The sequence below is a fragment of the Balaenoptera musculus genome, chromosome 14 (genome assembly GCF_009873245.2).
Source record: "Balaenoptera musculus isolate JJ_BM4_2016_0621 chromosome 14, mBalMus1.pri.v3, whole genome shotgun sequence".
Lineage (NCBI taxonomy): Eukaryota > Metazoa > Chordata > Mammalia > Artiodactyla > Balaenopteridae > Balaenoptera > Balaenoptera musculus.
Window position 1 is genome coordinate 29,722,289 of NC_045798.1, and position 21,357 is coordinate 29,743,645.

At 47.9% G+C, this 21,357-nt stretch overlaps 1 protein-coding gene across 4 annotated transcripts in view; it reads left to right on the forward strand.

Annotated features, from left to right (window-relative positions):
* The first annotated feature begins 7,444 nt into the window (after positions 1 to 7,444).
* The window catches only part of PIEZO2 (piezo type mechanosensitive ion channel component 2), a 348,479-nt gene continuing 334,566 nt past the window's right edge, over positions 7,445 to 21,357 (forward strand). For 2 of the 4 annotated variants that reach the window (XM_036823700.1, XM_036823703.1), the window contains exon 1: positions 7,445 to 8,008. In XM_036823700.1, the coding sequence (XP_036679595.1) occupies positions 7,945 to 8,008 (64 nt within the window). In that variant the 5' untranslated portion in view covers positions 7,445 to 7,944. The remainder of the gene's footprint in view (positions 8,009 to 21,357) is intronic. The other 2 variants (XM_036823702.1, XM_036823701.1) reach the window with 1 other exon arrangement.

Consider the following 21,357-nt stretch of genomic DNA (forward strand, 5'->3'; position numbering starts at 1 on the left):
GAGAAAAAATGACATTGAAAGGACCACTACCCCATCCTTTCTCACTCTTGTCCTTTCCCTGGTTAGCCAAAGCCTTAGGTATAAAGTGATGACACAGAGAGAAAGAGAAGAAAGACAAACCTTAGTTCCTTTTCCTCTTAGTCCTTTCTTATCAGCAAACGGAATGCAGAGAGTGTTGGTAGCACGTGAGTGTACCAAGACGTGAAATAAAAGCAGTTGAATTAGTTTTGTGTAGCATGTCAACCGTTTCTCTAAGAACAAAATACAAATGCATATGTAAGCTACAAAATACGAATTGTGTGGCTTCAGTGATTCTGTGTACGAGTTACATGCTTATTTGCATTCAAAGCTGGCACTGCAGAGTACAAAGATTTATGGTTAAATTTATGCCAATAATGTAAATTTAAATTTTTCTTCACATAAAACTTAAATGGCAAATTAAAAACTGCTATGGCAATTTGAGAGAAAAACCATGGAAGAAAGAGAAAAACTTTATATTTTAGTACTCTTAGGAGCAATTTTTTCCTGCTATTTGAGAAAGAAGTACACATTTTAATTTTGCATTGCAACTAGCAAATTGTGTAGCTGGCCCTGGACTCATCCAAGGTGGGTGATCAGTTATCTTGGGGCATCTCAGAAATTGTCCTGTTTTGAGATGTATAACATCAGAGACTTGTTATTTTAGAAAAGACATTTTATACCATTTGTGGTTTTTTCCTCTTTAATTTTGTAGCATGTTTGTTTTTTTTTTTTTTAATTTATTTATTTATTTATTTATTTATGGCTGTGTTGGGTCTTCGTTTCTGTGCGAGGGCTTTCTCTAGTTGTGGCAAGTGGGGGCCACTCTTCATTGCGGTGCGCGGGCCTCTCACTGTCGTGGCCTCTCTTGTTGCGGAGCACAGGCTCCAGACGCACAGGCTCAGTAGTTGTGGCTCACAGGCTTAGTTGCTCCGCGGCATGTGGGATCTTCCAGACCAGGGCTCGAAACCCGTGTCCCCTGCATTGGCAGGCGGATTCTTAACCACTGTGCCACCAGGGAAGCCTGCATGTTTGTTTTTAAAATGTCTACTTTTCTCAGATTTTTAAACAGAATATCAAAAAGGCATTTCCTCCCCCATTAGGTAGGGAAGGAAAGTCGAACCCTACGGTTAGCTCTGGAGCAGGGGGAGTGAAGACTCCTCTCCACTGAGGAATTCTGACCTGGAATCAAAATCCCTTTGGACTGGGGGAAAGGAGACTAGTGTCTTTTATTTATTTTTGTAAGACGGGCCATTTCCTCACGTCCAAAACAAACAAGTAAAACACTTGTTTGAAGGACCTCAAAGAACCTTGGAAAAACTCATGATGTTTATCGCATCTTTGGACAAGCCAGAGACATTTTCACACTGACCCATGGAGAAACGTGATTGGGCTTTTCAGAGCCAACAACATCCGCTTTGCTTGTTGGCTCACAACCCCCGATGCAGTCCCTCTGCTGAAAAGTCATGGAAAACACGGATAAATCCCGGGCCTAAAGAACAGCCTCTCGTGGGCTACAGTATTGCCACAGCCCAGAGAACACATGTAAATATGCTCTTTCTGTATTAAGATTTAAAGGAAGGCAGATTAAACACACACAAATCCCAAAGTGGGGAAAACCAGGAAGGTCAAGAGGTTGCCCGAGCTGCAAGGACCCAGATCTGGAGAACCCCCTGTATTGATCTTCAGCTGGGTCTCACCTAGGTCCCCCTGTACTGATCTCCAGCTGAGTCTCGGGGCTGCAGTGAGCAGCAGGGGCTCAGAGGGTGTATGTGGACCCATGCCCCCCAGGTTTCGGCGGCCGCTGTCCTTACCTCTGTAACATGCCTGGGTGTGTCCGTTACCCCATGTGTGCTTAATAAGTGCTTATGACTGTTCCAATTGAATTAAAAAGAAGATAGAAAGGATCTGGATTGGAAACCATGTGATCTGATTAAGCTGCAGACACCCCCCCAGGGGATACAGCAATGAACAAAACAAAGTTCCTGCCTTCACGATGCTTACACTGTGCAGAATCCACAGTCACCCTTCCAAGTGTAACAAGCACCACCTTCTGGAGGAATCTGTGCTCAAACTCCCTGAAAGTGAGCAACGTTCACCATCACACTCTCCCGTAGTACCTAATTCTTCTGCTTAGTCCTCTGCACTCGGGCCTGGTTTACTTAATTATTTACAATTATTGATTCATGTCTGTCTTTACCGGATGGTCACTTCATGAAGGCAGCGGCTGTGCTGCTTCTGCACCGCTGTGTTTTTGAGTCTATCAGCATATTGTTGGCTGCAAGATACATTTGTTTTTGTTTTTAATATAATTTTTTGTATTCAGCAGGTTCTTATTAGTTATCTATTTCATACATATTAGTGTATATATGTCATTCCCAATCTCCCAATTCATCCCACCACCACCACCCTACCTCTCTGCTTTCCCCCCTTGGTATCCATACGTTTGTTCTCAAGAGACATTTGTTGATTGTGCCTAATTGCTTGCATTAGGTACTTGTATTTTTCAATATAGTTTTAGCCAAAAGGTGGCGCTGCAGGAGAATAAGTGAAGGAGGCTGCAAACTCGCTGACTCAACTGAATGGGATGGGAGAGTCCCAGTCATAGGCTAATGTTAATAACTAGACATAGCCAATCCTCAAACTTGTACACATCCCATGCAAACACACATCCGAACGCTCTTAAGGGAAACGAATGAAAATCTCCTAGACTCACCAAGAATATTCATATTTCTAAGACCATTTAAGAGGTCCTGGTGAAGTTCCAAGAAACACAACTGGGATCCAAATCATTCTGAAATGTGGATTTATTAACTAATAAATGTCTATAGGATACAGACAAGGAGACTTTTCCTATCTCAGTGGCTCTAGGTAAAGAAAAAAACTGTTATTTTTTTGTTTAGTAACTTGCTTTAAATGACCACATTTCACTGCTAACCTGTTACCGGAATTCCAGTCCCCTTCTTAAAACTCTTCCCAGAGTTTAAGTGTTTCAGCCTCTTCAGAGGCTTCAGGAGAAACTCTAAAGAAAGCAGCTAGACAACTCCTTGATAAAAAATCTGCTCGTGGTGTCAGCTGTGAATAATGCATGGTGGTTTCTATGTTTTAGTGTCAGCCCTCTGGGCACCCGTGCCCCAGGCAAGTCACCAACCTCCACAAAGCACCTTCCCCATGAATTCATACTCTCTTCCTTTATGTGTGTGTTACAAAAAACAAATAAAATTGTACATGCTCCTTTATTTTCATATGAGATCTTTCTTACTCAGTAATAAATATTTGTGTGTGTGTGAGTGTGTGTGTATGTGTGTGTGTGTGTGTGTGTGTGTGTGTGTGTGAGTAATGGAGCCAAATAAGCAGAATACAATTCATTTGGAAACAAGGTTTTGCTATATAGCCTGCTTTACAGTTTACATTATACACGAAATTTTGTCCAGGCCCTGAAAGCCTAGAATCTGATTGAAAAAATAAGGCACATATATAGGTCTGTTGGCTGATTTTTCAAAGTTCTTGATCAACAGACACAAAATCAGCAGTCTGCCTCAGATTCTGAATCCATATGACAGCTCACAAATTGTACTTCGGGCCAAGGTATAAACTTTCTGTACACCCAGCAGGAAGATGACAGGTAAGGACCAGATGTCACAGATGGTGAAGTGCGGGTACATAGGGATTTCTTGCATTTTTGCTGGAGATGACTGGGGGAAACCGTCTGGGGGAGAACCTCTTTGGCAGAAGTATAGCACGATGATGTCTCCTACAAATTAGTAGAAGTTGTCCAGGTTTTTGGAATTTGGAGACCTTGAAAATACTTCTGCTGTAAACATCAAAATGACAGCTTAAAAAAAGGGCAACCACAGAATATATTAGCAAAAAGAAGGCTTTCATTCTGCTTCCAAGTTTTTCAAGTATAAGAGCCAAAACCACCGTGGCTCTTAACTAAATCACTTCTAGACGAATACTGTGACTTATAAATGAAAACACAGAACGTGTATCTCTGAAATATAAATGAGTACATATGTAAGGAGAACACATGTTACCTGTGGGAGAGGACGTCCTCAAGTTGGCGAGAGTCTTCATGTTCTCTGCAGGCTTGACGGCGTCTATGGATTTTGGCAGATTTCACTGGGAGTGTCAACTGCCAAGTTGACAACTTTTATATTCCTCTGGGAAACACTGTTTGGTAAAGTTACCAGTTGAGACTGAAAAAGGTTATTAACCCTGTGTTTTCATATTGAGCACGTTAGAGAAAATTAGCATTTGGGACAAGGATGGTGTTTCTGAATGATTTTGTCAATTGGGGTAGCATTAAACCAAGTTCAGAAAAGATAAAGGCTAAAGAGGTGAGATGAAACCCACATAAGCCACAAAGTGACATATTCTTTGCAGCCAGAACTCAAACACTTGTGAGAATGTCTATCACTCGACTGTGGGGCAGTTTTTAAACATGTTACTAAGGGCCAGGGCATCTGACTATCAGAGCAGTTACCGTGTTTCAGCATAACAGCTTCAGAAATGCAGGAACAGTCCTTGTTTTCCAATAATAGCAATAGCAATAGTAATAATAATACTAATAATAGCCACTACTGCTCATTGGATGATGCCTGTGCTCCAGGTTTCTCTGGGTGTTATCCCATCTGCATAGCGCTCCATATGAGGTAGCGTGTATTACTTTCTTCAACTTACAGAAGAGGAATCTGTGGCATTAAAGTCTCAATAAGGACCCAAGGAAGCCATTGATTTCCATGTAGATGCAGAGACACCTGGAGTGACCAATGCTTGATTCATCATGTGTGCAAAAGTTGAGGTCATATGCTTTAGGTGCTCATTAAATATCAAAACAATATGTTTATGAGTATTCAATGTAGTTGATTTTCTCTCCCAAACCATTTATACCTCATGCCAGGTTTCAGGCAAGATCATGCTCAGATGGGGGACAAAGGTGGCTGGCCAAGCAGGGCTCCGATCAAGGGGATCAGTATCCTGTGGGCTGGAAAACCCTTCAAAATCAGCCTGTCTAGATAATAGCCACTGCTTTTCAGATTGGGGAAATTTTAGGGTAAAACAGCCTTTGTAAAGACAATGCCACTATTGCTGTGCAGACCTGTGTAACCCCAGTGTGAAAACACAGCTCCAGAAAGGTGGCTTTGCTTGGGCAATACTAGTTTTGAAAATTAGTGGCCTGTTTCCTGAGTTCTGATGTGTGAATCAGGACAGTGGTTCTCTCCTCTGACTGTGCACCTGAGAACCACCTGACAGCTTTCCCAAGCTCACAGGCATGGGGGTCAGGATCAAGTCAGAATCTCTGCGTGTGGAGACCAAGTGCTTTGATTTAATGAAAAGATCCCATGTGCCTGTAACCTGTAGCCAGAGGGAGCACCCCTTCTAGGTACAATGTAGACAACGGAAACCCCTGGAGCCTATGTGTTCATAGACGAAGAAGTGGGATCCAGGTCTTAGAATCGCTAAAAACCAAACAGCCAAATTGGCACACAGAGTGGCAGAAGAAGCAGGAGGTGGATCAGGTAAGATCACACATCTCCTAGCCAGGCATCTAAGATAGCTATTTTGAAGACATCTAGACAGTTGTTAGTATGGGAAACCTACGAAGAAAATGACAAAATATTTAGAGTAAACTGAGGATTCATGTGGTGACACAGTGTTATGTAAAATTCAGGAAGGCTTTTGACCTCCTAATTAGGTCCCAAGAACAAGTTGTACCAGAGAGAGCAAGAGAGAGGGAGAGACAGAGGGACAGAGATGACACCACCTAGGAACATCACAGTGCCAGCCCTGACCCTAACTTGGAAAATAGGGGCAGACTGACATCAGGCTTCTACAAAACACAAAACACCTCCTGGCAGTAGTCACAGATTGCTGATAATTTAAGTTCTGTTATCTCTCTTGCCCTAGTGTGGGGCATGCCGTTTGAGATTCCGATGTCCAGGCTTCTCCAGGGCTCCAGAGCACACAAATGGTCTAAGTTTCTAGGTGTCGTCACAAGATTTGACTGCTTCGTGGCTTCATAAAAAAGTAATGGTTCACAGTGTATTTGTCATTCTCAGCGAATTTGTGAAGGCACCTGAGCTCAGAACGTAAGCTTACTGTATCTCAAAAAAGGGAGACCTGGTTGGTTAACACAGAGAACCAACGTTTGCATAATTTCCATCAGCAGACTTTTCCATCATGTAAAACCAATTCAAGTCCAGAAGGCTGGTGCACAGTGGAAGTCAAGTTCTTCCCTCTCTGTCCTCCTGATGGAAATGCCAGTTCTGAACGGTCCTCCCTACAGATCAGATCACCTACTTCAGGTCCCCAGGCTTCCCACAGTGCTGAAGCGGGTCTCCCCCACTGCTGGATAATCGAGAGATGAGGGACTCAGACACGCTGTCGTCTCCAAGCTGGAACCAGATCTCTCTAGATCTTACCTAGAGAACTAGAAAAAGGGAGGTTATGAGGAGAGAAGGAAATCAGCATACTCTCTTCCCAGGGGCCATGAAAAGCAACAAACAAATCCGAGGCGAAAACAAGACTTCTCCAAAATATACAGAGCGGGTGCGCATCTGACCCCTATGCCCATTCTTGGAGACTCAGGATTTCCCAGAGCCCAGTCAGAGCTGACACTTCTCACCAGGTTCTATATGGGCAGGACACTGGTCTGGATTAATTCTGTTTCTATTCTTCTCAATCCGTGCAAGTGGGCACTTGTGGGCCTGGCACACGTGACAGTCCCACAAAGTTGTTCTGTTCTCATGTCGCCCGCGCATGATTCCTGAGCCTTAAAGAACTCCCTGGGCTGGGCTGAGCTCAGGGGCGCGCCCTGTGGACAGGATGCCAGGATGGTTCCTTCTGTCTGCAGAAGGACAGGACCCAGCAGCGCTGCGGGTCTGGGAAGCGAGTGCTCCAAGTCCCCCGCTCGGAAGCCCGGGCTCGCCAACGCCGGGTTCCGGCGACCCGACCCTGCTCCGGCCTCCAGCCGCCCGGGGGCGGGACCCCGCGCAGCTCCGAGCCGCCCTCCCATTGGCCGGCGCGCACGCCCGTCCGCGAGCGCGGCTTTGAAAGTTTCATTGAAGGTGGAGAAGTGCGCGCCCGCCGGGGATCCCGGGCTGCGCCGCCAGGGCGAGGCTACGCACGCGGGGCGGGGGCGCGCTGGCCGCCGGGCGGCGTTCGGTTTTCATTTATTCGTTTAAAGTCGAGGCCGCTGAGGAGCCAGTGGAGCTTGAGCCCCTCGCGCGCTTTCGTCTCGACTTCTGCCCCCACTCGCGTCCCACAGCGGACCCGTCAGCGAGCCTCGCGCTGTCGGGGATGGTTCCTTGCGCCGAGCCGCGCGCGCCCAGCTCTCTCCGGGCCGAAGCCCGGGGGCGCAGAGGCTGAGCCGCGCGCCGCTGGGGGAGCCGCCGCGGGGCCGCTCGGGGCCGGGGCCGCTCCGGGAGCCCAGGCCGAGGGCCAGGCCGGGCCGGCAGCCCAGGCGCCTCGCTTCGGAGGAGGCTCGGCGGAGAAGACTGTCCGCCACCCCCGACCGACAACCTAGGAGCCGACAGAAGGACAGCACGCCCTTCTCGCCCCTTTCCTCGCTGCACCGCCTCGCGGGGCCCTCCTGAAGTGCCCCGTACCCCGCCCCGCTCCGGCCTCCGCCACCCGCTGCAGAAGCCGCCGGCGCCGGATCGGGGAGTACACACCGGATGGGCCGGCCGTGCGGGGTCGGGCGCCCGGCGAGTGGGCTTCCTAGAGCCTGCTGAGCGGCGGCCGGGAGAGCGGAGAGGGGCGGCCGGGAGTGGAGAGCGCGCCCTCGGGGCGCACAGCGCGGCGGCCCTCGCAGAGGCGATGCCCGGGCGGCTGGGAGCCGCCGGCCGCAGGAGGCCTTAGGCGGGCATGGGCTTGGCAGCCCAGTCCTAGCGACCCTCTGCTCCGACTCGCCGGACGGACGCGATGGCCTCGGAAGTGGTGTGCGGGCTCATCTTCAGGCTGCTGCTCCCCGTCTGCCTGGCAGTAGGTGAGTGTTTTCCGCTCTCCGAGATTCCAGGGTGAGGGGGCGGGCTTCGGAGCAAACCCGGGTCACTGGCTCGAGTGCCCGGGACCCGGTTCGGAGAACCCGCGCCGCAGTCCCGGTGCCACAGCCGGGCACTGGCACTTTCCGCGTCGGAGCGCACGAGCGGGGTCTCCACGAGCGGGGTCTCTCTGAACGGTCCAGCTGCAGAGTCCGGGCGACCGGGCTCGGCCTGTGCTGAAGACTGTTGAATTTAGTTACACGTGGAATTTTTTGTGGAGTGCTGACTCGTGCACAAAGGATGCGAATCTGGCTGGAAGGCAGTTGTAGACCCCCTTCCCAGGATCGTACAAGAGTCCCCCTCTGTCTGTCCCTAGACACAGGGTGCACGGTGAACCAGACGGTTCCTAGGCCACCTCTCCCCTATCCAGTATCCCAGCCATTGTGAAGGAAGAAGGGAAGGACTCAGGTCGTTCTAAAAAGAACAGGAGGGCGCCAGGAAGCAGTGTCCCCAAGTTGCTTACTTTCTTTTTCTCTCACAAAAGCCGCTACAACAAAAGTGCTGGTCGCGGAGGCTGCAGACACCGAGACCCATCCCCCACTCCGGCGCCGTCCAGACAGATCTGTCGCCGGTTAGAGGGTCGCACTGGGACTCCGAGGCTTAAGGGAGGGCCAGAAGGGAGCCTCGCTGACTCCCAGGCAAGGATCTCACTATTTCTACGCGGCTGGCAGGGCGTGAAAAGCCACTGGTGTCAGGTCCAAAGACACGGGCCCGGCGGTGGGCTTGGAATGAGAGTTGCCGAGTTTCTCTTCTAGTAGACTGTGTCTGCTACGCTGAACCCCACTCCTAAGGTGGCTGTGGGCGCCTAGCTCTCCCCTGTCCCCACCAGAGCTAGGAAAGATAACACTTCTTACCAAGTAGCAATTGCATTTACAAAGAGAGCCTGACCTGTGCAGAAAAAGCTACCTTTTTCCATTTTGCCAGAGGTGGAGGAATCAAGATCACACCTGTGCTAAGTGTCTTCTTTGAGCAGGTAATCGAAAGGGGGCCCTGGAGGGGTTCCTGAGGGTTGATCCCAGCTCCCGGTGGGGAATTTTGTAGTCGAGTATTAACAGGCAAGAAACCTCCGCGGAAAACCGAGAAGGCTTGCCGAGTGGAAACAGCCGGAGGCGAGAGGCCTGGTCTTCGGGCAGGAGGAGGGACCAGCACGGATGCCAGCCTCGGCCTCTTTGCCACTTGAATTTCAGGGCAGGACCGTTTTGCAGGGATCTTTGTCCTTGATCATCGCTCCTGTAGGTGAGGAGCGCAGCTCCCACGAAGCTGCTGAGGGCCTCTCTCCCCGTCAGTTTGCTTGAGTTTGAGAAGAAAAAAGCCTTTGGGAAAGCGATCTGGCTAACTAGCGCGGCTGCTTCACAGGTCGCGTCCTGTCTGGGGGCCCGCTGACGCCGTGCCTGGCTCATTACCTATTTGCCGAGTGGACGCTAGAGCCTGGGTTAACCAGGGGCTTTCGGTGTGGGGTCGACTCGCGGTTGTCAGTGAGGTGGGGAGTGGCTCCCCGCCACCCCGGTCTCCGGAGTCCCTCCACCTCCCTTCCCCTCCTCCCCCGTCTCGGCGGGGTGGCAGCTCCTGGGGACTGTCGGAAGAGTCAGGCGGGTGGTTTCCTGTGGCGCACGCCTAGCGGGGCGAAAGGACAGCAGGGATTACCCGCTGATGGCCAGGGACCTCGTGCTGAGCTTGGCGCTCTCAGGACCCAGCTCGCTTGCACCGATGGTCCGCGGCCGCTGGGGTGGGGGCCGTGTCATTCCGACTCATCATGGGGGTCTACACCGCAAAGTCCTTCTGCAGGATTGTTGAGCTCTGCCCTCCCGAGGGCCGGGGCGCGGCACACTCCCAGTTCTGGCGCCAGAGCCGCGAGGCGAGAGCCGGATGCTCCCAGGGGCGCCGGGAGGAGCGGCGACCACGGTCGCGTGGTGGGATCCCGCCACCGCCCGGCCCCTTTGCCCCTCCCCCTGGCCTCCTCCCCGCACCCCTGGGCCCCGCGATGTGGTCACCGCCCGAGGAGCGCTGGGACCCAGCCAGGCTCGCCCGGGGGCGGGATGCGCACGTGCGCCCAGTGGCCCCCTGACCTTCCCGGCGGGAGGGCGGCGTCCGGGGATAGAGGGGGGCCGCGTCGCCCGCCGCCCTGCACCGCCTTCCCTTCCAGCTCGTTCCTCTGGATTCCCCCCGCCTTCCGGGTTCAGGGAGGCTAACCTGTGTGTGTGTGTGTGGAAGGGTGGGCGCGGGGTGGGCCGTATCATGTTATCTCCTGTGGCTCCCCACTCCTCGGAGGAGGAAGGGGAAGGACTTGGACCTTGAACCTAGCCCCCTGCCTGGATGAGAGCAGAGCTCCTGGGAGGACCAGAGCTCTGACCCCCGACTGACCCCTCACTGGTCGGTGAGGAAAGACAACCCACTTCCGACGGCTAATGCGCCTTCTAGCCTTTGTACTTGACTTGCAGGACGAAAGGCGGCTGGGTGGGTGTCGCCTGATTCGGGCATTCAGTTCTCTTCTATAGGAAGTGGATGTTTTCAAGGTTATTGGAGGGTTTTCAGGTCTGCCTGCTCCCAAGGTGCTACTAAATCAAATATTCAGGTTTCCCTAATATCCTGGGCATGGAGAGTGCAGTGATCCGCTTGCCATTAGAATCGATTTTTACGTTTTAGCCGTCTATTTTTATATCTGGCTAAGGCAGCCTTCAAAGCCAAGCATTTGCAGAAGCTCATGCATTTCTCTTTAAAACCACTCCTCCAACATCATTTCAATGGACTGTTGAAATGTTTCTGCACATGGATGCCCTAGTCTCTTCACCTAAGGATGGATGCTAAAAATTAACTGCCTTTGTGTTTAATTCGATGTTTGAGTTCTTTCTTTTTCTGTAAAAGAAATTTACAGAGTAATGATAAGTGAAATCAGGCCTCTTTTATGCAGGTTAGGTGGCTCTTAAGTGTTTAAAGCAGAACAAAACTGTAGTATAATATGATGTCATATATCACATGATATGATATATATGATATGATATAATATGTTGTTTATCATCCAAAGTGGACATCCAGTGGCAGGTTTTCCTACATCAATAGAGACTGTAAATTTTAAAGATCTCCAAAATTGTCTGTGACTACTTGGGTAGCCACCCTGATTATTTTTTCTTTAAACCTTACATGAAAGAGAACCTAGACAGAATCTTCCATAATATTATGCAATCTTTAATAATTATAATAATATCTGGTCACTGTTGAGCACTTTAGAAATATTTTTACATTTATTTTTTTTGGCTTGACTCTACTGTCCCACCCAACTTTAAGTATATGGTTTGAGTCCATTCCTGGGTTGGGAACCGGTTGGCATATTTTTATTCACACGCTGCTGACCATTCATTCCATCTTGCCTGCTGTTGCTTGGAGTCTCCTAATGTCGTTCCTGGAAGAGCTGACTTAACGTTATTTTGGGGGGAGGAGAGGGGAGCCTGGCTTGGACAGAACAGATTGGTCCAGGAGGGGAAGAGTCACAAGGCATTGTGAGTTTATGCTTCCCCTAAATGAGGTGACCAGAGCCAAACAGGAGACTGTGTAGATTATGAAAAGAATCAGCCAACCAGCTAGTGCTCTGAGGGTAAGTCACACTTGGATAATATTGCAAATCCACCAAGAATCTCTAAAATTCCCTTTAGAGATAGCTGGATTAAAATGAGCAAAACTTCGGAATCACTTTTGGAATATGTACGAGTATGGCTATATCTAAACGTAATTTCCTCTGTATTGTGTAATATATTTTCCCCTGTAACACGTGTCATTTTGTAATCACACTTACACGTACTCCAAGAATTACCAATGAGCAGGGCCTAGAGTCTCCCCGGCCTCTGCTGTAGCTGTCAGAGATAGGCGGTCTCAGCTGCTGAAGGATGCACTGGCAGCTTTAATATCATTTTCTTTTCCATCACACCTTCTCAGCCTTAGATAGGTGTATACTATTTATCACTTTCAGAAAGGACAAGAGTGCTAGGGAAAAGGATTGGGAATTTATAGCTTAAATCTAAAATAAAGTATTTCGTAAACAGACAGGCAAGATCATTTTGTCACTTGGGCAGTAAAAGCTGGAGCCATGTGTCCACCCCATAGTTTGTCACTGGGTCTGTCCCCCTACAGGCCATATGTGCCTGCTTATCATTTGGGGAGGAGGGTGCAATTTAAGAGACCTCCATTCATGTCCTGGCTCTGATTGCAGAGTTGGTTTGGCTTGTTTGTTTCTCTTCCTGCACATTGGAGATATTAATACCTTCTTCCTGCACACCTTGGGTAATGCCTGACACACTGCAGGTACTCTTAAAGGGAGGGATTATGACTGCTTTTGTGAGTATAGTGGCAGGAAGGCTTGAGGAAAGTCTGCGTAGAAGTTAACAGACTAGCAGGTGGTGACATGAGTCATAAGGAACCTGAGTTGAGTAGATGGGATTCGTATGAAAGCAGTTTAGTACTGAAATCTAGAGCTGAATTATGCGATTGAAAGTTGGTTTGTGTGTGGCAGGAGGATTTTTAATGATCAGGATTTTTCTCGACATTTTATTCAATATTCTATGTATCTGCATTGCATTCTAATTAAATAATAGATTCTCCCTAGAACTATACTGACAATGTTTACTTTTGTCTTCCTGAGGCTATGCCATCATTTTCATAGTCTTTAATATGATCTTATTTTTCAATTTCTCTGTGTTTATTACATGGACATTTCCCTTTCATATCCTATGCTACTACCAGTTAATTGTTTATAAAGTTTCATAGTAACAGTGTAATATTATAATTTTTTCCATAAATGTCCAGGAGAACTTAGAATAGTGTAAGTGTAGCTGCATATTTAAGAGCGCTTGATTGAAGAATATGATGATACGATGTATAGAATGTAAAACATTAAATTTTGTAAGATTTGTAGATTTACACAGTTGTTTTGAGGACATGCAGTCAGATCAACAAAATAAAGCCAATATCTGATTGAATGGAGGCTAAACACAAGGTTGAATTGGAAAACACTGAAACAATATTTGGCTGTAAGAGATAAACCTAGAGGAAGCTTATCGCATTCACCAGCCCCTCACTTGGCCTCTTAGACCCATTAGGACATGGCAGGATCAAGAAAATGAGGAGACCACACGCTAAATGTCTGTTCAGAGAGCACATCAGACACACAGTTTGTAGCAATTTCATAATTTTTGAACTGTCCAATAACTAGCTAATGGGAATTCAAGAGTGATAACATGCAAAGTTGCATTTTTCCTATTTATTGATAGATTTAAAAAACTATACATACTATCAATTTAAAAATGTTTTTCCAGGCTCCTGCAGAATATACAATTTTGGTTTGCTTCTTTTCATCATATGGAATGGTGATGTCTCCTGATTCATAACCTGCTATTTTTGAATTCTTCTTTTCAGCTTTACTGGTAGACACACGTTAGCATTAAACTAGGATATTATGGGGGAATATTTCAACTTTTTTCTATGTGAATTTCAAACTTTCCACACATTTCATAACAAAGCATGGACTGGGTGTATCCGTGTGGTTAGTTCTGTGGCAATTTCATCTGTCACCATGGGGGTGAAGGTTTTGCTGAGACTTTCAGTGCTCTCTTAGGGAGTTATTTTCTCTATGACCCAAACTCAGAGGATTCTCCCCTGGGCACTTTTTCCCTCTCTGAACTACCACCGCCCCCCGCCCCCTAAACTTGATTCCATCAATGTCAGGCATCCTGTCCTCGCCCTGAGCCACCTCCCGTGTGCTCAGAGCAAGCTTTCCTTCCACTCCTGAACCTGCACATTTCTGATGAGACGGTTGGTACCACTGCCCGCAGGTTGGTACCACTGTCCAGATCACGCACCGTGTTCATAGATGTCCCCTAGGTTTGTCTTTGCTCTTTCGCCTTGGCTGGCAGAAGTGTTGCCTGGGTTCACATCCTGTATGTCCTGCAGTCTTGGGGGGGCCTCAAGCCTCCGCCTTGGCCTCTTGGCCTCTGTCCATCCTACCAGTCCGCTGAGCCATGTGCCTTCCCCAGCTTGAAGCCCCTTCCAGAATCTACTCTGCGGTGAGGAAAACGTGGTGCTTTTCTTCTGCCCATCACATCCCAGCCTCCCCGCAGCAAATCTGGGGGAGCCATGTGGCCACGCCCACCTCCACCACGGGGCGTAGCCTCGGCCAGGCAAGCGTGCAATCCTGGCCTGGGAGTGAGGAGATTCTTTTCTTTGCGTGACAGATGGCCCTTTCAGCCCAATCTAAGCAAAGACGAGTCCCCTTTTCAGTATAGGTCCTCAGGGTAATGAGGCTGAGACGAACTTTATTTCCCTCACGTGACAGTCGGGTTGCAGTGCACATGCTCACTGTGCTCTGGGAGGTGGTCCAACGGGGCCGTCACAGCTCTGCTGTCCCGCCGGAGTTGCGTCCATCCCTGTGGCTCAAGTTCGCTGTTCCCACGTCCACGTCCAGCTGGAGGATGGACGGAGGACACACAGAGGGACCCCCTTCCTCACCATCCCAGGACACAACCTGGAGGTCACATGACTCACTCCTGCTCACATCCCATTAGCCTGACTTGGATAATGTCATTTACCTACCTGACTGCAAGGGAGGCTGGGGAATGTCATCTTCATTTCGGCTGGTCATGGGCTTCTGCTGCAGTGGTGAGAATAGAGAAGGGATATTCGTGTACAAATCTCCGTCTGTGCCTCCTGTAGGTGAGGGTGACTTATGTGCCTTGCAGACACCTCTGATTTTTCTACCCCGCCATCCGCCCTTGGCTTCTAGACCCAGGACCAGACTCAAGTCCCAGCAGCTCCCGAATGTGAGGTGCAGAATGTGAGTCGGGAGGAGGTGCACTACCCTCCAGAGAGCTGCTGGAGTTTCCCGATTTATAGCGACAGATCTGAGGACTGTGTAAGAATGGGTGCTGGGGGTGTGGGATAATGTGGAAGAAGCAGGAAGCTGGCTCTGCCCGAGCTTATTGCTGTGGAGCCACCAAGCAGTGGTTCTGGATTCTGGACGTGAGGAAAGCCGCAGGCTCAGCTCACCGCAGAGCAGCCCACCCTGAGGAGGGACCCCTGTGCTGCCAGCTATGCCTTCTTCTCACTTTTCCCACCACATTTCTTTGAGCCACAAGTCTCTTCATTCAAAGTGTAAATATCTGTGGAAAAATAAGAGGACAATTTCTCATCCTTGTGTTTGCATAAGTTGGTTCAAATAGCTTGTTTCCTTCCTATTGCTTAGTTGGGGCAGGATGGGCAACCTAGTTGAATGGGGGGGAGCAGTGTGGGATGGTGGATGTGGAGAAGGTCTAGATGCCAGGGGTATCTTAAGAGGCCAGACTACCACTGGGCGTTTAGGGGTTTACCAAGAAGAGTTCTGCTTCGAAAAGTAGCACGTCGTTCCTAGGGCTAGCTCCTTACACAGGAAACAGAACACAAAGATTCTTTCTCTTCCTCCTTCTTTTGTTTGCAGTGTATGGTTTCTGACATCCAAGGGGAAATATGCCTCAGCTCTAAAGCCTGGTTGTTTAGATCCCCATCTTGGCCTGTCATACTAGCTGTGTGATGTTGATCAAGATGCTTAACCTCTCTGTTCTTCAGTGGTTTCACTTGTAAAACAAGTTGTTAGTAATGGTACCTAGCTCAGAGGGCTGCTGATGGTGCTTGTAAAGCCCTTGGTGCGGTGCCTAGCCTGTGGTAAATACTTAATAAAACTTAGGTCTCCTTATGAGTTGCAAACTCAGAATTTAGGCATTATTATTAGTCTGAGGTGAGTCTGAGGACCTGCTCCTTTGGGGCAAGGTAGTTTCCACGGGCAGATAATTTGCAGTTGCAATAACTTCCAAGGAAGCTTCATAACAAGACCTGATTTGAGGACAGTCTGTGTGCCCCCCCCCCCAACCCCCTAGTCAGACAGGCAGGGAGGCCTCTGTGCCACTGCTCGTTGTTACCTTTGAAACCATGGGACGTCTGCTCACCTTTAATTCTCCTTCCTAGGCAGGCTGAATTGCTTCCTCTGTGTTCACCCGGCACTTTGCTTCATATAATCACGGACTTTTAAATTTTTTTGTTGAAGTATAGTTGATTTACAATATTGTGCCAATCTCTGCTGTACAGCAAAGTGACTCAGTTTTACACATATATACATTCTTTTTTTAATATTCTTTTCCATTATGGTTTATCCCAGGAGATTGGATATAATTCCTCGTGCTATATAGTAGGACCTTGTTGTTTAACAACAACATCCTAAATGTAATAGTTTGCATCTGCCAACCCCAAATTCCCAGTCCATCCCTCTCCCTCCCCCTCCCCCTTGGCAACCACAAGTCTGATCTCTATGTCTGAACCACAGAGGTTTGTACTAAGTTATGTGATCCCACTCTTCCCTGCCACGTACCTGCAAGTTCAGGGACCCCATGTGATCCTTTGTCACATCCCCAGCACTAAACTTACTGCATAACACACAGTAGGTAGTAAATAGATATTTTTAGGGTTTTTTTAAACTGTAAAAATTGTGTCCCATCATTACCGTTCAGCTGTCCAGGCAGGGCTGTGACCCACAGTGAACACCGAAGAAATATTGCCAACTGATTGATTAATGAAATCAAGGGCTAAATTTTTTCCCTTGACTATTTCAGAAGTCTGAAAAAAGAGTTAACTCTAGCATCTTACAGCTATGGGTTTTTACATCTTTGAATATAAAATTCATGACGGTCTAATTTGAATGCTCTGCAACTTTCCTAAATGTGAATTTTCTCAGTAGGACAATTAATACCTTTTACTTGCTTTGCAGTGAATAGAGAAAGAAAAACCTGCTTGATGGTGGTAAAGCTTGCCCAGAGCATCATCCTTGAAGTGCATATTATTTTTTAAAATGTTTTTAGCTCTCCTTGAACCACACAAATCGATCTGTTTTCTGTTGCGGTTGAATTCCCGGAGTCAGCAGTTTTGGCCACAGGTGCAGAAAAGGAGGAAGGATGGAGGACCTTAGCAACTGAGAAGCTGGAGCAGAGCACCATGGAAACGGGTTATAGATCCACGCAGACCCGAGTCCTCCCTCCTCCTGCTGTCCTGGGACTGTGCCCGCCTGCTGGCAGGTGCTGCTCTGGCATCTTGGCGAGAACACGTCCCCTGCTTGGGGATTCAGGCAGCACGTATTTTGGGAGGCACCCTGGTCTGAAGGTCTAAAGGCCAAGTCTCCATCCTGTTACTAACGAGCTATGGGACTTTGCCAATTCATGGAAACGCTCTGTTCCTCAATTACACTATCTAGAAAATGAGGTGTTAGAGGCTAAGGAATATTTTCCTGATTCTCCAGTAATATTTCTGCACATACTTTCCTTCAATATGAGAAGGGATGACTAGAAAGCAGTACTTTTTAGCCAACACACCAGAATTCTTTCATCTAAATTGTTCTGGTCTCTTAATAACCATCAGACTTAACATATTTCACACTCGATCTGTAAGAATTGTTAGGAATTGCTAAGGAAAATAATTTTCTATCATGTTAGGTATTCGATGGAGCATTTTTTAGAACAGTTGGTTATGAAGGAGACACACTCAAGCTGAGGTTTTGCAGTCCTCATTTTTTGGTGGTTTTCCCTCACTTGCTGCCAGCACAGTATCACATAGAGCACACACCCTCTGTGATGGTAACAGCGAGAACTCCAAACTGTGTGGTCAAGTGTGCTATAGAATCGGCTGTGTGTGGCTTTGCAGAAATAAAAGAATTTTACCACCTGCAGTTTATGATCAGACATGCCTATAAAGAAAATCAAACCACATAGAGTTACCAACTGAAGTGAAATGAAATTGTCAGGGCGTAGAACTGTATAGACAAGATTTGAATCAGAGAAAGATATTTTGAGTAAAATACTGAACTTTATCACAAAGCATAACGTTTCAGTGACCTCACAGACCTTCTGCGATCTTAGCTGGGCAGTTCTGTTACCCAGAAAAGGAAATGGGAGGTGGCACAAAAATCTCTGGTGTGTGTAGGACAGGTGAGAGTCATAGGTGCTTCTTGCCCTTCAGAGCCTCCCCCTTCCTATTTCTTCCCCTCCTTCCCTCCTCCTCCTACTTGACTCTTGGCCTTGGGGCCTGAACTCAGTGGCAGGTGAGGAGTGAAGCATCCTCAGGTAGAGCCAGACCCCCCAACCCTGTTCCCGACAGAGCAGCTGCAGCTCAGGCCTGGGCAGGACCATTTTCAGTCCGGGAAGAGAAGATTAAAGGCCAGATGACAAGGCTGGGGGGAGAGGGATTGCCATAAAATGGGGTTTGTTTCTGGCGAGCCAGCATTTTCCAGAAGCCTCCGGCTCCCTAAAACTTCTAATTAACAACCACAAACCCCTTCAGCAGTAATTTTCGAAGCGTCATCACTTTTGCTGTTGCATCACTTTGGAGTCACAGTGCATCTCTGACCCGCGGTGGCAGGGCCGGCCTGACAACCCTCACCTGCACTGGGTTTAGCTTATAATTACTCTGGGCTATTTTCAAACCTGAAAACCACCCTCAACAATTTCCCACCATCGAGGTTATTAAAAGGGATATGGCAGCGGCCCCAAACGCATTTCTTAAATTGGGTACCTAAGTACTTTGAGCAGTTATCTTTAGAATAAGGGTATATCTTCCCAAAGTTACTACCTCGAAGGGAACAAATCTCAGATGTTACCTTATCCTTGGGACAGTGATTGGTTACCTATTCCGATATGTCTAGACTCAGGTTTACCTGTTACATCTAGTCCTGGAGAGTGTATTTTAAATGTAGTGCTGATCTTCCAAAGAGGGAAAAGATGCTAGTCAAACAAACTCTGTTTAGAATAACTTTGCAACATAATCATATTTTATACATTTGAATATGTATATAATGCATCTTCTTTAAAAAAAGGTATTTGAAGTGTGGTTTTAATGGTCCATTGGTGACTGTGTTTCTTCCCATCACTCTTTAAAATATTCATCTGATTTTGGCCAACTTTTCTTGCCCCTACCCTGTTATCCATTTCCCAGAACTCACTAGAACTCGCAGTGATCCAGGTCTGTCCACGCGCCCAGGCCTTTCTATCTGAAGGCGGCACCGGCTCTGGTTTACCCCAGTGTCAAAGGAAGCTCACGTCTGATTTTCTGTGGATTTGTGTCTTGTGATCACTTCTGACATGCTTGCTTTCTGGGTTTCTTTATTGGCTGTTGCCCAAGAGGAGTTTGACAATGTTTAAAAATCTTATCTTGAAGTTCTCTAAATATCAACATTTACATTTTCCCACCTGAGAATTCCTGGTTCAGCTATTGGCACTTCGTCCATCTCAATTTTCAATAAAAACATAAGATATTCTTTTGTTACCTAATTTCTTCTTTCTACTTAAAAATTAAGCAACACGGGAGGCAAACATAAGAGAGAGATTTTCAGGTTATCCGTGCGGTCTGCAGCTCGGAGCTGTCTGGTCACTGGTTTTCGTTCTCCCACCCTCACTAGATCCCTCTGTACCCACTGCGGGTGGTGTGAGGGCCTCAGCCCCTTGGGTTCTTGTTTCCAGGCTGACAACAAGCTACTAGGCGTTCATTCAGGGTCCTTGTGGTTTATTCATTCATTCTCAGTGTGTACTTCAGTGTGGTTGCTTCATAAACACACCCACCATTTAGCATCACTGTTCTTGTGTCTTCTTGGTATTGGTTCCACGATGCACATACGTTTGCTTCCTTTTCAACGTTTCTCCCTAGAGGGCATCACAGGTACCCATCTGACACGTGGCTACGTAAATATAAAGAGTGGCTGTCTCTTGCCAGGTGGAGGTTCAAACTTCATAGACTCTCAGATGTGAGGTACCCCAGACATAGCTCAGCACCCCCCACTGTTACCCAACCAAACCTGGGTCTGCTTGCCCCACATGCAGCAAAGCCGATCTGCTGACAAGGGTTGTGGTGAAGGAAAGTATAGTGTTTATTGCAGGTGCTGAGCAAGGAGAACCGGCAGCTCGGGCCTAAAAGATCCGAAATCCCCCCTCCCCCACATGGCTTTCAGGGAAGGGAGTTTACAAGCAACGTTAAGGGTGAGGGTCACAGGATGTGTGATCAGCTCGTGGACCTTCTTCTGATTGGTTCGTTGTGAGGTAACGGGGTGATGTTTTGGGAATCTCAACCTTCTGGTTCCAACCAGTCTGGGGTCTGCATGCTTGTGGTCAGCGTGTAGTCACCATCCTCCACATGGTGGGGGTCTTAGTTTCTACAGAACATCTTAAAGATATGCATCAGGTTATAACAACCTATATCCCTTCAGGAGGAACTAGGATAATAAGGTGACTTTATTCTCCTAATAATGAACTGCTTGAGCTTGCTCTTTGGAACTTGGGAAACACCAAACAAGAAGTAGGGGACGTTGAGGGGCTGGTACCCAGGAAGAACCCTGCAGGGTTCTGTTTCAGTTTCAGTCCCCCCTTTTCTTTGATTCTCCTCAATCCTTAGGGGAACAGGGATGGGACATAAAGGGAATGAGGTTTTGGACGGAGAGGTTCATCACACAGTCGTCAGGGGACTCGGTTTTAGGGGGACTCATTTTCACTCCCCCTCATCTTCCCTCAGTAATAACCAAGTCCCCACCTCCTCCTTCTTCCAGCTTCCAGAACTTTTCCAGGGACATGGGCTTCTAGTCATAGGGCCGGGTCCAGCCTTTGCTGACCTCACTTGTCACTGGTGATGAGATGAAGACAAATTCAGGGAATTTCCTGGTGGTTAATACTTGGCGCTTTCACTGCCGACGACTCGGGTTCAATCCCTGTTCGGGAAATTAAGATCCTGCAAGCTGTGAGGTGTGGCCAAAAAAAAAAAAAGACAAGTTTCAAGGTGGGTGGCTTCTCTGAGCCTCCATTTCTCCATCTGAAAAATGGCAGAACTCACATCTATCTCAAAACGACAGAAAGAAGTAAATGAAATGATGTCAGCCAGGCCCCTGGCTGCACCTGGCTGACAAATTGAGGGCCAACCCACTGCCCTGTCGCTTTTCCTTTCTCTCCCACGTGTTTGGGCCTCTCCCCATCGCCTGCCCTCTGAGCACTGTGCCCTGACATTGTCTTGGCTGCTCTGACTCAGAGCCTTGAGGATTGGAATGCCTCCCAGAGTACCTGGTGTGAACTGGGCAAAAACCTGTTACCAAAAAGAGGGTGATTCTGAGGGCGGGGATTCAGTGACTGATGAGGATAAAATACACCAGTTCTGTTTCCAGCCAGGGTGCTAAAGTATGTTTTCTGAGGAGCTCGTGGTGTTTTAAATTCAGTTATAATTCTTTAAAGTGATCTCTTAGTAAAATACACTAAGTGTAGGA